Genomic DNA, 16,600 nt, shown 5'->3' with positions numbered 1-16,600 from the left:
AGAAGTGCATTGTGGTTAGCATTATAAACCTCACTGAGGCCTTGAGGCGTACCTTCGGGTCCCCATTCCACAATAACAAAAACAAGTTTTTGGAGTCCTACAGACCTGGCATGCTTCCAAACAGGTAATGTATTGAGCATTCATCTTCACTTATTTGCAGGGTGGTTAGATGATGTTATGGCAAAGCAAGTGTCACTCCACATTTCCCAGTGGATTCCACCTTCACTTTCCTTATTGCAGAAAGTCCAATCTTTCAGGCAAGCAGTTTGTTGCACAAGACTTCTTAGCCAACTATGATTGTGCAAGCTGGATTTCCACCTGAAAATAGTAACAGTCTGGAAGTGCCCCTTGATTGTGTTCAGGAGAACAGCTGCTTTTGGCTTCTCCTCTCCCTGATCTCATTCAGAGGAACCCAACTCAGGGTACGCACTGGAACCCCAATTCTCCACGTAGTGAGTGGCTTTAAGGGTGCCAGAACATTTGTGACAACTGGCTTATTTTGCCAACATATTTGGGTTGAGTGTAGACAGAGATATGCAGCAGTAGAACCTCAACAGACATGGCAGTCCCATAAGATTGGGGGTGAGGGGCTTTCCCACCTGCCCCTCAGTCCTTGCATACCTTTGGGGTTGCAGCCGCAGGATACACAACGTCCTCGAGGTTCCTGGCGGTAGAAGCCCTCCTTACACCGCTCACAATTATCTCCCTCTGTGTTTTCGGCACAGTTGAGGCACCGGTATCCATTTCCTGTTTGTCTGAGCAGCTCCATGTCAAACATGCACTGCCTGGATTTCCCATTGCAATGGCAGGCTGAAAGCAAAGAGAAGAGTTCGCACCATTCAAGAGCAACAACCCGTTTGGCAGTGCCAGAAATTGGCTCGCCATTTTTACTTGATGATATACATTCAAAGGCCACCCTGTTGATAAGCTCAGATCCAAGCTACGCAAGCTGCAGTGACTAGTCATGCAACATTAGCCTGATTCCCTCATCACAGAAAACTGGCTGGTCCATTGGTTCCAGTGTTGACAGGCCAGCTTCCTCAGCATGCTAGTTTTCTATATTTGGGTTTTTAAAAGCAAACCACTGCAACCTAAGATGCTTTAGTTAATGTGAATGCTTTGGCTGAGATTCCTGTCTTGCAGGGGGTTGGACTAGATGGCCCTCAGGATCCCTTTCCAACTCTACCATTCTATAAGAACTGTGCCCTGTGGTTATTTCAAATGGAGTAGGTTGTGCTTAAGGCACTGCCATGCCTTCTCTTAGTCTTCATTTCTCTCACTCTACTCCATTGCCCTTTCAATTTAACACCAGCAATTCAACTCCCTTTCAGCCAAATGAAACGGGAGCTAAAACAGCAAGAATATTAGTGATGGAAGGAAAGAAACACAGATGAGGAATTAATATGGAACCAGGAAACTCTTGTCACTCTTATTATCAATATCATTAATCCCACTTCACAGCATATGCATAAGCAAAACCAACAACTCATAACTCAAGGTTAGAGTCATGAACAAGATCAGCAGAGAACAAATCCCTCTTTCCATCTCTTCCTATACATTTTGTTTATTATAAAAATGTCTATACCATATTTTACAATAACAGCCTATCATAAAATTTAAAAATAAAAATAGCAAGTTGGTGCTGATATCCAAAAGCAGTGTTGGCATTGCATCCCACAAAGGGGACTCTGTCCCAATAAATATGCTAGTCTTTAAAGTGTCTTGGCCTAAAAGCAGAAAGAGAAAGTAGCTGATGAGGAAAAAACAGAAGCAGCTGTGCCACCAGGAGAGGGGTCTGCAGCCTGCTCTGGTACTTTGAAAAGTGCGCCAGTGGACCGATGGGGTCATTCTCCATAGCTGTTGCAGCAGGACTACGTTCTAAAATACTGTAATCTATATGAACTAATCAATCTGGGTTAAAATAAAACAGAACATGAATTTTATATTTATACTGTATTTAAAAAGATTCTCATGCTGAAACAACAGGGGAGGTGTTCCCTCAGTCCCCTATCAAAAGCCTCCCTGTTTCTATGGCAAGCAACTTGTTTCCCAGCTTCTTCCGTTGACAGGACTTATCTAAGAAAGGAGAGTGAGCCCCATGACCTGCTCTGAAACAAGGAAAATATGGCTCCCCTAGGAGAGACTCCCAGGCACGATGGATATTCTATCTTTAGACCTCGGAGAATTCACGGGCTTGAATGTCTCTCTCTTCCTACACTCAGGACCCTCGAGAATAACATCTGAACCCCAGGAACAAAACAGCAGCAAACCCAGAGAGAAGCAACCATTGGAAAGCAAAGTACCTGAAAGGATTTCCTTCCCCAAGCTATCCCTGGGCTGGCTTTTCATGTACCAGGAAAGGCGGAGCTGCAACGCCTGCTAGAAGGCTGCAGGCCGGCCAAACTACGTTTCCCAGAGTTATTTGGGAGAAGCCATGAAACATGAACAAGTATAAACCAGTACAGGTTGGCAGTGTAGCTTTGCCCTAAGGCCTTAAGGTGAATTTTATGGATCTACCAACATTTTATTAATGCGGTTTATTTTTAGTACTGAATTTCTGTTTTCCAAGCACGGGATTTAGATTGCCCCCCCCCCCCCCATGTTTGTGTGCAGAGTACCAACAAGCCCAGAAGAAAGCACAGGGCAATTTTCCTCTTTGTAATGAATACTACGGAGAACCATATACTTAAGAATCACATCTCCGTCACCTACAAAGTTTGCAGAATTACCAAGGGTGTTACAGTGCTTTTGCTCTGAAACAGCAAGAGCTGCTCTCCGCAGCTGCTCCTGCTAATCCTCAGCTTGGCTGCCAAGACATACGATCAGGTTCAGGCACGACACTTGCATTCCGAGCACCTGAGAGGCTCCAACGCATCAGCCGGATCCTGGGCCTGCCAAGGCTGCCAAGCCAAGTAGAGCTGATCTCATACCCTTCAACGCTCACTCAGCAGCACCTGGAATGTAATCAGCAGCCCCTGCCCCCCAGGCAGAGCCTCAGCCCATGTGCCCGTCAACAGCCTCCTTTGCTTTCCCAGGCTCCTTCAATGCCCCATCTAGCCACGCCTGAAGGTAGCTTGTGTGGGAGCCCTCCCATTACCGCAGAAGTGGGTCATTCCTTGCTTTCCCAGTATCTCAGGCTCAGATAGCATGCTGCAAGGAATTCTGGGTGTGTGTGCCTCCACATTTTATTTTTAAAAAACAAATCATCTCAGCATGTCTCAAAATGACTCAGAGGACAGGAAGACGTGGTGCGGCTTCTTAAACCTTAAACCCAAGTAGGGCATTGCCTTTTTAGGCATACACTGAAAACTGTGGTGTGTGATTGGGACAAGTGTCTACGTTACACAGGTTACTGAGGGCCAAACTAGATGTTTCCTTAATTATGGAGCATATAGCTATGTATTCCTGGAGTGTGAGCGCTGCTGCATGCTGAGAGCGGCAAGGAGCCACAGGTGAGAGCTGAGCGCAGGCTGGAGACTATAGGTGGATAAACTACCCCAGAAAGAGCATGACATGTATCCCACCAGAGGTGATACCCCTTGTGAGAGCAGCTGATGGGTCTCAAACCCTCAGTGAGTTAGGGACCTTCCCCTGCAGGCAAAGTGGATTGGGAGGGTGAGACCAATGGGTCTAACAGTCAAGAAGGCAGCTTCTAAATGTGCTGTGTAGAGGGAAGTGAGGAGCAGGTGAGGCTCATCCACCTGGGAAGGTAGCCCATCCAGGAGAAAGAAAACTCTGACCTTAAACCTCTGCTGCTTTGCGGGATATTTTTGGGAGAAGAAAAGGTTAAGGAGTAAACCCTACACAAATCTGGAATGGAGTCCCCAAGTCAGCTGGATGGCATCTTGTATGCCTCCTTCCAGGAACTCCTGCAGCCAGGCTGGTGTGAAATGTATTGCTCTGCTTTCCTTTGGACTGCATCAGGGGGGTCTTGTCATCTGGGTGGAGCAGGACCTCTAGACACACTGCCCAGGCTTATGCCCCGGGGAGGTCACCAGGGCTGGTAACACAGTGGTATGATTTCACCCCCAGAAGCATACTCCATTGTCTCTTGAGACAGACAGATGCCAACAGGCTACGCATTTTGTTTTCTTAAATAATGACTGGCAGGGGTGAGACAGTTCTTACTGGGAAGGCAGCAAGTGAGAGTGGGAAAACTTCTCCTCATTCTTCCACCCTGACTGGACCAGAGATTCTCTCCCTTCTTAGGAGCTTGGGGGGGGGTGTGAAGAAGAGGTTTGCAACTTAATCACAAAGGCTACTTCTGTTAGGGAAAAGCAGTGTTTGGAGCGAGGGACTTTCAGTGGTGGACTAGTACAGGACAGAGAAACTAGACTCCCCCTCCCCACATCAATACCTGCTGCAGCTCTCTAGGTGGTTATTTGGTGTGGGGAGAGGGGGACTTTGGCTTCAAAGCTTATGCCTAAGGCAAAAGTAATGATAACTGAATCTAAACGAATACCAAGAAAGAACACTGGTCTTTGTCTTCCTTCTGTTTAAGGGAGGTGGGTATTTACACAAGATGAAGAAATTGACTAAGTTCACAGATAGCATTCTAAACTATGGTTTGCAGTGCACTAATCACAGATTAATCTGTTCAGCATTAGTCCATTCAGACATCACACCAAGCCATAAATAAGAAAATCATGGTTTGCAATGCCAGCTCAAAACCAGTTTTCTGATTTGCCAGCCAATCACAAACCACATTTCGTAAATGTAACTGTCAGGCTAAACCATAGCAAAGCTTGCTTTGTTAAATTCTGTGTCATATCTAAATTAACTGACTCTCATGTTGTGTCTCAGTTGCTATTTTATATAAAGACCACTTTAAACCACAGCATCTTAGTTCTCACTGAGGGGGTGGTAAATATATTGTGGGGGGAAAGAGTTGCACCAATTCAGCCTGCAGATGCGGAGAATCCCATGACTGAAGGCTTCTTTACACTTATCTAGTACCGTCTGTTATTTTCCTGTGTAGAAGGAATTCTTTTGTATGAAAGAGCATTTAGTCCTGTGAGTCTTCCCTTTTCTTCCGGAGTGGTGAAATTCAGACACAGGTTTACCCTCCCAGTGAGAGAAAGACTTGACACTCTTTGCACATTTATTTTTCCTAACTTAAAAAAGCCTAATATGGCAATGACTGCTGATTAGATTGACCAACACATATAATTAGCACCGCATAGCAATTTTCATAGCCAATAGCTCAACTTGCTTACAGATTACATCATCCAGTCTTGCCTTGATTCTGCTGCTGCTGCTGTTGTTTTCTCAATGCTTTGTGTCTGTCAATAGGCTCTTTGGAGGCAATTACATCACGATAAGCGTGTCTATAACTGCATGTGTTTACACAAGGTAATGTCACACTTCTTCCCAGTCTGATGCCTGTGAAGTTTCTTCACGTAGTTTTTCTGAATGAGATCCTCAGTGCTGAGATGGGCTTTCACAATAAAACTTTAGATATGTCCGGGACGGGTTGGACACAGAGGAACCAGCTGGGGAACCCAAAGGGAAGGAAGGCTCAGAGCCCGGGGAGTGGTGGTGGGACAACAATGAGCAGTCACATGGAGAAGAAAGAGAAGAAAGACTGGGGGGGAGGTGTCAGAAACTGGAGGGGTAACAGGGCTTAGTGAGCAAGAAGAGTCTGTGGTGGAGGGAATTTCAGACTCAGAATGTGGAGCAGGAGAGAAGGGAGGCCGAGAGGCAGAGAGGAGTCGGGCTGGTGAAGAGACACGTGTCTCCCCCTGCTGCTGCGACAGACTCCCCTCCCCGCTGGTCTCTCAGAATGAGGTGAATATAAACTGATGGATTTGAGAGAAATTGCATAAAGGAAGAATTGGGGACCAAATTAATCCTGGAAGGGTAGGCAAGATACAGGTGCTGGGAGGGGACAGGTCAGCAGCAATGTGTTGGAGGACAGAGCAGGATGTGACCTGCACCTCCTCAGCCAGCCCTCTGCCCTCAGGTGCAGCAGATGACCCTGTCCTGCCTCCAGTGCTGAACTAAGAACTAAGACTGAAGTAAGATGCAACTGCCAGCATGCTGGCTTCTGTATGTGGAATGAGGGAGCACCATTTTGTTCTCAGGCCTTGCAGCCAAGCTCCAAAAGAAGGGGATCAGCCGTGCCTGCTCTGCCGCTATGGGAAAAGAGCCGTCTGAAGTAAGATGTAAAGGAACTTGCCTTATTCCCCCCCCCCCCTTTTTTGGGATAATGTGGAAAGATGAATTGGGTACTACACCGTCAGCTTCCCACACTGCTACTAAGGCACTAAACTTCTTGGCAGGCAAGTGGGAATGCTGCCTTTTTTACCTTCCATTTTTTAATGTGGGGCAGTGTTCTGGGGTCAGTGCTGTCCCTTCTGCTCATTCAGTGAGAAGGACTGATGCATTTATAGACCTGAAGCTGTCAAAGCCAAAGATGTCAGGCACAAGCAGGCTGTTATTTAGTGCTGCTTCCACCTCAGTGCACCTGGAACATCCGAACTTAAACCAACTGAATTTTGATGTAGTAAAACAACTGAAGGTGGTCACAAGCTCCTTTGTTTGTGTTGGGTGGGCAAAAAGAAAAGGTAACTCCTGTCATTTCAAGGTTCTTTCCTAGTGCATAAATATACATAACGGGTTTAGATAATATTAAGCGTTAAGCCCCTTATTCTGTCCCCTTTTCCACTCCTTCCTATTCAGACCTACTTTCCCTGCCTCTTGGTTCAAGAGCTTGCTCCCATTATCTCCAAAATTTCTCTGATGAAAATAGGGACATGCAACCATACAAAATGGCCATACCTTGTCATTTTTACCCCGCTCATCTGATGGGGGTGCCCCAGCCACTCTTGGCGGCTTCCAACATGTATATAAAAACATAGTAAAACTATAGAGGGCTGCTTCAGATGTCTTCTAAAGGTTGTATAGTTATCTCCTTGGCTCAGGGGTTACATAACTCCATACCCTCTGATGAAAACAGGGACATCCTACCATACCCTCCAACATTTCTCTGATGAAAATAGTGATGTCCTAAGAAAAAGCAGGACATTCCAGGACCAAAGCAGAAACCAGGATGGCTTCTCTAAATCCAGGACTGTCTCTGGAAAATAGGGACACAAAGGGTCTGTGTTCCCTGTCCAGACTGGTCATCTTAGACCTCCCATTTGCAAACATCCCAACTCTAGAACACAAAAGAAGTCAGTGTTCTGTAACTGCACAGAAAATTCACTCTTCCCTGGGTTGGATTGTACTCCCTGCTCACATTACCATTGCTAAATATATTAGTTTTCCCCCTAAATATTTTTTGCACTTCTGCAAACCTTGAGGTCTTCCCAAGGCTGATACTTCCCTCTTTACCATGGATGGTGGCATGTGGGCTAGATAAACATCTACATTTGGGATAATAAGTTCACTACTGGCATCTATGATTCCTCATGCTCTACGAGTTCAGTGTTGGTTATAATTCCCTCTCCCCTGAGATCTATTTTTTCCTGTGGCAGCTGTGTATGGATGTGTGTGTGTAGATTTGCACATGTATGTGCCATGTATGTTGTTAGCATCTCGCTATCTCAAAAGATAATGGAGTGTGCCTCTGGGGGTGACGACAAACCACTGAGTTACCAGCACTGAAGTGACTTCCCCAGGATGCAAGCCTGGGTAGTGTGTATGGAGGTCTTGGGCTGCCCAGATGACAAGACCCCCTCTCAGCCTCACTGATGTGGTCCGAAGGAAAGCAGAGCAAGATGTTTGACTCCAGGAGTTGCTGGAAGGAGGGGTGCAAGGTGCCAGCCAACCATCTTAGGGACTTCTCTCCAGATTTGTGGAGGGTTTACTCTAAGGTTACCAGATTTTTTTTCAAATAATCTGGGGACAAAAGTTTTAAATTTTTTTTTTAAACAAAAAAAAAAACTTTTTTTTTTAATTAAGAAGTAATATCTTCTCTTCTGGGTCTCCTCTGTCACGTGGCCTTCCTCTGGGCCCCGGCATGATCTCTTGGAGCGCTACCTGCCATGGAGTAGGCTCGGTCAGGCCTGGGCTCGGCCATGTGTCCTTGCCCTCCCGGTGCTCTGCTACCTCTCTTCCTCAGTGGTGGTGGCGGCAGCAGCATGGCAAGGTCTGGGCTCCCCTCTTTTTTTCTCCTTCCTCTCTCTCTCTCTCCCTTCTCTTTCTCCTTCTCGCTGTGTCAGCTCCAGAGCGCCGCTGGGCAGTCGGCCAGGTGGCCGGACACTCTCGCTCCCAGCTCGATTTGGGTCATGGGGGTGTGTGTGTCAGCGGTTCCCCCAGTTGACATGCCGGGCATCCCCGGTTCCCCCTCGGCAGCGGCAGTCTTAGCAGCCCGGAGCCAGCCTGATAGTGCAGTTGGCTCTGGCTGGCTTCAGAAGCTGCTCGCTGCCATGGCACCCGCCATTTTGCCTTGCTGGAAGTCCCTATATGTTGTGTCTTGTGCCGTTGAACCAATCATGTAACATTCATTCCCTACTAATAAATCTACAACACTTAAAATATAAATCTGGGGACATTATATGAAATCCGGGGACATTCCAGGGACGTATTTTGTCCAGGGACAGATATGTAAATCTGGGGACTGTCCCCAGGAAACGGGGACATCTGGTAACCATAGTTTACTCCTTAGCCTTTTCTTCTCCCAAAAATATCCCGCAAAGCAGCAGAGGTTGAAGGTCAGAGTTTTCTTTCTCCTAGGTGGATGCGCCCCATTTGCTCACTTCCCTCTACACAGCACATGCAGAAACCACCTTCTTGACTGTTGGACGAGCTATTAGTCTTGTCCACTCAATCCACCGGAGCCTGTCTTTGCATGCAGGGGAAGTCCCTAACTCACTGGGGATTTGAGACCCCTTGGCTACTCTCACCTGGTTTAGCAGGCCTGCTGAAGCCATTCCCAGGGTGTTGAAAAGAGGTATACAAATAAAATGAATGAGTGAGACAGAAAGTGAATGAATAGAGCGTGGCAGTCCCACACTGAAACATCTAGTGTGGAATCACCCCTTGTCTATAAACAATTGTTATATATAACAAATTGTAGTTGTCTTCATTCTTGTTCTCTACGTGGCTATATATGAATGTTTAGGGATTTATAAGACAATTCTCATCATTCTCATCAAACTACAATTCACAGGATTCCTTAAGGGAAGGCACCATAGGAACACTGGTGTAAAACTGATATAAATGTGTGGCCAAACATATGAGTGGTACTAAATCCAAGTTAAGAACTCTGACATGTGAGCCCACAGTGAGTTTATGAAAAGTGTCAAATGCATAGAATAAATTTTGAAGACGCTGGTAGATATGCTGAGAGAATTACATCCCACTAATGTTAAAAAGCGAAGAATTAACACACCAACACTGTTGATCAAGTGCACACAGGAACCGTATATACTTGCATGATACACTGTATATACTTTGAAAGCTGAATTTCTGTTTCTAGCTCAATATCTAAAACAATTTAGTAAAACAATTATTTTAAAAATGACCATCCCCACCCTCAGTTTCTTCCACTGCAACAGCTGCCTTATATAGAGTAAGACCGTTGCTCTATCTAGCTCTTTTCACTCTTCAGGATTTTAGACTGGAGACATTCCCAATCATGCCTGGAGATGCTAAGGAATGAAACTCAATATCTTCTGTATGCAAAGCAGATGTTCTACTACTGAACCAAAGCCCCTCCCCATTGCCTTAGGAAGCATATAAAAAGTATTGGAATAAACATCTCTCATTTGAATGTATATTCCATCTGGAGATTGAAGTAAAACTCTAAGGACAGCATTTTCAAAAGTCCCTGAATGAATCTAAATTTACTGGGGATCAACATTCATCCACTTGTCACCTTCTTACTAAAAGACCTATAGTGGACTTATCCCCTAGACTGATAGGACATTTGTCCCCATCACTGACCAATGACTGGGTGTGACCATATCTCAGCCCAGACACCCAATCAGGATACAGATAATACATGAGCAAGCTTGCAGTTGCTAGGCGACCCCAGTGTGCGTTTCACCATCTACCTCTAACTAGAAGGTTTTGGAGGAGAAACGTGGGCCAGACCTAAGGAAGGAAGCTTAGATGATGAAGATCTGGTCCCATCCTCCATTATCGCCCACATGCTGAAAACGTTACTGCCCAGTTCCCAAGACATTCCACATGCTCATCAAGAGAGTCTTCAGCTTAGCTACTTCTCTCACACAACAAGGGGTTGCTCAGCAGCTGGCCCACGGTGCACCTGACACCAAAACAAGAGTCAGGGAGAGACAAAATGAAGCCCACTTCCAAAAACTAAAGTGGAAAGATTTCATGCTCGTTTGCCTCACCTTCTCTTCTTTGAATGCCAACAGCTGACGGGAGGAGGAGAGTGATTGCAAGGCAGCTGACAGTCACCAGCCAGTGCCGAGGCATTCCAGGGAAGTTCGGAGGGCTGTGTTGTCCAGAAAGTGCTCAGATCCAACTCTTCCAAGCAAAAGCCTCAAGATCAAGGGACAAAGCTGTGTGGTGGTGGACGTGCAGCTGCGGACAATTCCACCTGGGCCTCCGTTTCTTGTTCCAGGTGCTTTTTATCACCTCCTCTGCCTGAATCACTCTAGACAGGAATAAGAGAACTTGCCTTCAGTCTGACTCACCTTGCAAATAAAAAAAAAAGAGGGCCCAGCCCATGTACGGTTCAGGGAGACACTTAACAGTTTCTTCTTAGCCATTCGTAGGGGCGGATCTCTGCAGAACACAGCAGCCAAAGCCCCTGGCAGCAGGCCAAGAAGGAGTGGGATGGGTGGCAGGAGGACAGAAAGAACAATTTAATTATTGATCTTCCGCATTAAAATCGCTTACAGGGCAAGCCCAAGGCCAGACTCACCGCAGGGCTTGTTCTGTAAACTCATTAATGTAAAACACAACTTCATTAAGTAGCTGGTTTTACCCTCAGGTAACACCACTTTTGTTAAACCTGTGCCACGTTCCGGAATGAAATGGGCATGTTCCCACTCACCTTAGCCCAATTAGAATACTTGCAAAGAATTTGTTAGCATTATAATTATTACTATTACCTTAGCAACACCCAGAAAACACACCTCACCAGCTGTTATCCAATCAAAACAGCTTGAGAGGGACTCCTTTATGTCTGACATATTTCGAATCTATGATGAAAAAGAAGATGAGCTAAGACTTCATCCTGATTAAAGTCTTCTGGAATGTACATGTTTAAATTCAGGTTAACTGAATTTACTATACTCACAACTCTATACCCAACACCAGCCTTATACAAACAAAGCAGCTCATATTTTGCACCAAACTCAAGCAGACAAAACAATACCGTTCAGGAGGTGTTATTTGCTTTAGCTCAGTGGTCTTCCCACTTCCTGCTTTCCATATAAAAAGTGATTTATCCTACTGAGCTTTGTGTGCTGCAGAGAATTCTGGAGCTTTTCCTGTAGACCACAAGCAGTTTTTCACACAGGGCACAGCTGACTAGGAACAGTGCGCCTCACCATTCATTGTGCATAAGCTGAGGGTGCCGTGTTGAACACACCAAACATTCTCCTATGGCTGTGTAGTCTTGGGGAAGACCAAGTGTGGTACAGAAGCTTATCCACTATTCTTGGTTTTCTAATAAAAGCCATCCTGGTAAGCTTCTGAGAAACTCTGCGGCCCCACTGAATAAGTCTGAAAACCTCTACTGTTAATCAGATCAACTGACTCTCACCTGCCATTTTTCTTATCCATTCACCCATTTTAGAGAAATCAGTTAGGATCTCTTCAAAGTTTGCTTTGAGATGCACCATCCTGAGTAGTTTTGATGTCCTCTGCAAACATTCAGTGACATGTGTTCAAGATCTCCCATAGCTTCTAGTTAATTGCTCACACTTGGCACCACTCTCCAGGTATTTGTGAAAAAATTATGGTCCCTGCTTCCAGTAAAAGTCCTCTGTTGTAAAAACTGTGCACCGTCCCTCTTAACCACTGCTTCCTGTTCTTTAATTAGTTACCCACTCAGAAGAGGAACGGTCTACTTTTCCCATGGCTGCAAAGTTTGTTTGGCAATGGACTTTGGCAATGGACATTGTCAAAGTTTTATGCCAGTTTCAGTACATCATGTCTATCAGAGCACCTCTATCCACATACATTGATAACTATGCTATTTAAGAGGTTGAGGAAGCAGGGCACTTTGTTGCCTTTCTGTTTGGCTCATCCTTAACAGGAACTCCTTCCTAAGCTGCTTGTTTGGTGATAAAACATGGGGGGGACGGGACCCACAGTCTATACATATGCATATAGGGATATGGAGTTCTGAACTTACTTAAAAGTGACATATGTACAAGGCCTTTCTTATCTCCTAGCTTACTGCCTCTGATTCCAAACTCTAATTGTAGGTAATTAAAGCTCAGGTGCTTCTCATAATCTCTTGAGCTGTCTGGCAGCTTCCTCGGCCTTAAGCTGATGATGCTGGTTCAGACAGCGTAATGTTCTGTGGTTGCTCACTGCTGGGAGGCTCAGAAAAAGCATGGGGTGAGATCATCACCATGCTTTGCTATAGTTTGTCAGGTCCTTTGCCTCCAGGTCATGGCAATACCAGGCAGTAGAAGACTGAGGCAGTAGAGATGGGCAAACAGTTTCAGGTTTCTGGGCAAACACAAAAGTAGAACAATGGTCCCATAGACAGGTGTCTGTTGAAGAGCTAAACATGTTCAGAACAATGTTTGATGAGGATGAAGATAATGATGGCAATAATAAGCTAGAGGAGAAACAGGCTTATGAAGTTAAAAATGGAAATGAAGCATGCACAGAGACTCCAGAACAAACTGATGAAAAGTTGGCAGGACTGGAAAAAGAAATAAGCAAACTGCAGGAATCAGATGGCTATGTGGAAATGGAATTGGAAATGATCTATATTCAAGGATTTGGAGGAGAAGTAGAAGATAAGATTACAAATGATGATTTGGAGATATATCTGGATAGGGTGTTGATAGAGCTGAAAGGGAAAAAAGCTTTGGGATTTCAGTCGTGGCCTTTCTTTAGCTTTAGCAGACAGAAAGGATTCTGCTTACAATCTGGAACGTACTCAAAGAACGTTGCTACTAAAGCTATGGTATTTCCTCTGGTAGGGATGCGGGTGGCACTGTGGTCTAAACCACTGAGCCTAGAGCTTGCCGATCAGAAGGTCGGCGGTTCAAATCCCCACAATGGGGTGAGCTCCCGTTGCTCGGTCTCAGCTCCTGCCATCCTAGCAGTTCGAAAGCACATCAAAATGCAAGTAGATAAATAGGTACCGCTCCGGCGGGAAGGTAAATGATGTTTCTGTGCACTGCTCTGGTTCGCCAGAAGCAGCTTAGTCATGCTGGCCACATGACACGGAAGCTGTATGTTGGCTCTCTCAGTCAGTAAAGCAAGATGAGCGCCGCAACCCCAGAGTCATTCACGACTGGACTTAACTGTCAGGGGTCCTTTACCTTTACCTTATTTCCTCTAGAAATAGATGGGGGGAAATGAAAGTGGAAGAGATCAGGATACCATTGTAAAAAAAAGAGGAAATGGGATGCAACAGGATATGGAACTGGATATGCAGAACTGAACATGAACTTATGGATATGTAATGGAAAATCAAAATGGAATACTCCAACAGGAAGTGGAATACAGTAAGAAATGGAATCAAATAGATGGACTGGATATGAACAAATGGGATATTGGTCTAATATGTGATCATAGTAGAGACTTTAATATGGACACAGATGGAAAAATATAACTTTTAAAAGAAAAATAACCCCTACAACATTGATAAATGTAATCATAAATTGCATTAAGCCTTCAGCTCAAACACAGGCTTCACAAAAGCATACGCCCAAAAGAACCCATGTGTATGCCGTCTGAAATAGATGGGCCTTCAAGATCTTTTGGGGGAAAATTGGTGTGAGGTAACTTTTTGGAGGTCAGCTGACAATGAGTTCCAGAGTCGTGGGGCTACCAGAAAGACAAGTTCAGCTAATCACTGTTTCCTCCCCCCCCCCCCGATTTTCCACAACAACAAAAAAGCTCGACAACTTTGGCAAAAAAAACCAACAACAAACTATAATTTCATAGAATGTACATTACTTTCCTGCCCTGGAAAGCTGCAGCTAAGTGTGGGTTCTCCCAACATGACATGCAAACCACTGTGTCATCTTCTCCTATTCCCAAAATCTGCAACATTGGATGATAATACGAATCTACTTTACAAGGCCATTGTAAGGCCTACTAGGATGACATACATACAAGCTGATAAGTGCTTTGACTGTTTGAATGATCAAAAAGGATTCTTGCAGGATTAATGTGTTCTTCTGAAGTGGAAATACTCTCCATGTAATAACTTGTCCCTTGCCAGATGTTGGTGCCCTACAATTCTGCAACAGTCCACCAGCCAGCATGGCCAAGAGTTGAAGGTGAAACAAATGGCAGGCAGTCCAACACTATGTGGAGGGCCACAGCTTAGCTACTGCTGATGCAGGAAATGCCTAACAGATAAAGAAGGTGCATGGCAGTATTAAAAAGTGTAAATACTGTTGCTGTGGGACCAAAGAGGCAGTAGAAGCAGATTACAAACTGTGGCTAAAAATACTTTTGCCTGGAAGCTATCACTACCTAGTCGGTGACTACCTCTCCACTCAGATAAAGTTGTCTCAAGCACTCCTTCCCTGAAGCTTAGGTTAAAATAAAATTCCACACCCTCCAGGGCTGCGGCAGATCAGTGAAGGGCCACACCCTGCTGCTCAGTTCCGTTGAGCAAGCTAGGTGATGCATACCTGGCGAGACTGTGGCTGAGGTGTCAGCAGGGCAGGGAAGTAGAGTCACATCTGGCCTTGTCCGGTCTGCGGCCCCTTCCTGCAGAACGGAGCCCTCCTTCCTTCCCTCTCAAGATTAAAGAATTGATTTGCCCCTCTGCATACACATTCAATTTTCTTTTCTTCTACTCGGCCCTTTTAGCCTCTTTGTTGTAACTGTCAGGAAGGGAGCGTCAATGGAATTCCTTGATGACATTCCTAGCATTTCCTGATTAATACGGAGAGGGATTTTGTCAACTCCTGAGCTGCCGAATGAGCTTTTAACCAAGAGTGCATTATACAGACACCATTTTCACAACACACTCCAGCAGGTCTAGACAAAGGTTTTGTGGTTGTGGGTGAGAATGAAGTTCTTTCTGGGGTGATACTACCCCATCATCTGCTCATGTAAAGCAAGCAAGATAATCATCGCTAAAATTAATTCTCCAGCAGACACAAATGTTTTCAGTAAGGCCATAGAGCTTCGTCAGTTCAATTAATCTAAGGAACACATTTTGATTATAATGATGCTGTTAACTGGGCAACAGCTTGGGAAGGGGAGCTGAAATTCTTCAACAGCTTTTTCCTCAGAAAAAAATATTTTAAGAGAAATTTTGGCTCATGTCATGTTGAATAACACTCTGTTGGAAAATGAAAGGAGCAACGGGCTAAGAGAAGGGAACTGTAAGGAAGAAAAACCAACAGCATTAAACTAGACTCACAATTGCATTCATAGACGGCAAAATTGGGGAGGCTAATTTTCTAAATATTCCCCAGGGGAGGACTGAAATTCTAACAGTTTAGGAGGGGCTCAAAAAAGTGTAAAAGAATAATTGGCAATTTCTCAACATGGCTGCAACTTTGAAAAGCCTAGTTCTGCTTGGATCCATATTGTTCAGCTGTTGTGCCCAATCCTGTCCAAGTAAGAATTTGACGGGAAGTACTCTTATTGGACTTGTTAAGTAAATTTAGCAGCCACAGAATAAGAGGACATTGCCTTTCACAAAAGTAATGGGTAGGGCTAAGTGACCAACTTTTGACAAGTGGAGGGAAGAAAATAGTGGGATTTCTCAAGGATCTGTATTGCAACTTATTCATAAACCCGGTGTTAGAGGTAAGGAATGAGTTCTTAGATAATTTGGAGTTATTTAGGATGACACATTCGAAAGAAGACTGTGAACAGATCCAAAATGATCTTAGCTAAGTGAATAGCCAATGACAGATGAGATTCAGTGTTAAGAACTGCACAATGATCTGAACACTGTGGTAAAAAATTCCTATCAAATATATGCTGGTGGGGTCTGAGCTAGTTATGGTTACCCAGTATTGTTTCTTTTTAAAATTCTCACCCACTTTTTTCTTTTTCTTTTTTCTCAATCTTATCTTCTTATAAATGAAATTTTCTTAATAAAATATAAATGATACCCAGGAAAAAGTTTTAGAAGTCATGGTGAATCAGTCACTGAAATCTCCAGTTATTCGAGAAGTCTCTAGAATTCAAAGTGAGCATTTTAGCCGCTACAGAGGGGGATATTTTCAAAATGTGAAATTAAATCTTGAAGCCATTTAGAAATTGGTTGAAGTTCCATGCTAAAATCCTTTTTAGCTCAGGTTTCCTTCCACAAAAAGATGGTAAGGTAAAATGAGACCGTTCCACCCCCATATTCAAATCCGACAGGAAAAGCAAATATATTTGGACAGCTGGTGCAAGTGCTCTCTCTCTCTCTCTCTCCCTCCCTCTCTCTCTCTCCCTCCCTCTCTCTCTCCCCCCTCTCTCTCCCTCTCTCTCTCTCACACACAAAGTAAATACTCAAGAACCCAGCATA

The 16,600-nt window shown here is 44.7% G+C and overlaps 1 protein-coding gene across 1 annotated transcript in view; it reads right to left on the bottom strand.

Moving 5' to 3' along the window:
* The window catches only part of LAMC2 (laminin subunit gamma 2), a 45,766-nt gene extending 35,144 nt beyond the window's left edge, over positions 1 to 10,622 (bottom strand). Inside the window, exons 1-2 of the mRNA XM_083446480.1 lie at positions 10,305 to 10,622; positions 622 to 810 (exon numbers count right to left, since the gene is read on the bottom strand). Of these exons, the coding sequence (XP_083302606.1) occupies positions 622 to 810; positions 10,305 to 10,389 (274 nt within the window). The 5' untranslated portion in view covers positions 10,390 to 10,622. The remainder of the gene's footprint in view (positions 1 to 621; positions 811 to 10,304) is intronic.
* Positions 10,623 to 16,600: the final 5,978 nt, after the last annotated feature.

This window comes from Podarcis tiliguerta (genome assembly GCF_965153285.1).
Source record: "Podarcis tiliguerta genome assembly, chromosome: 6".
Lineage (NCBI taxonomy): Eukaryota > Metazoa > Chordata > Lepidosauria > Squamata > Lacertidae > Podarcis > Podarcis tiliguerta.
Note: the sequence above shows the minus strand (reverse complement) of the source record. Positions and strands in the feature narration are given on the sequence as shown.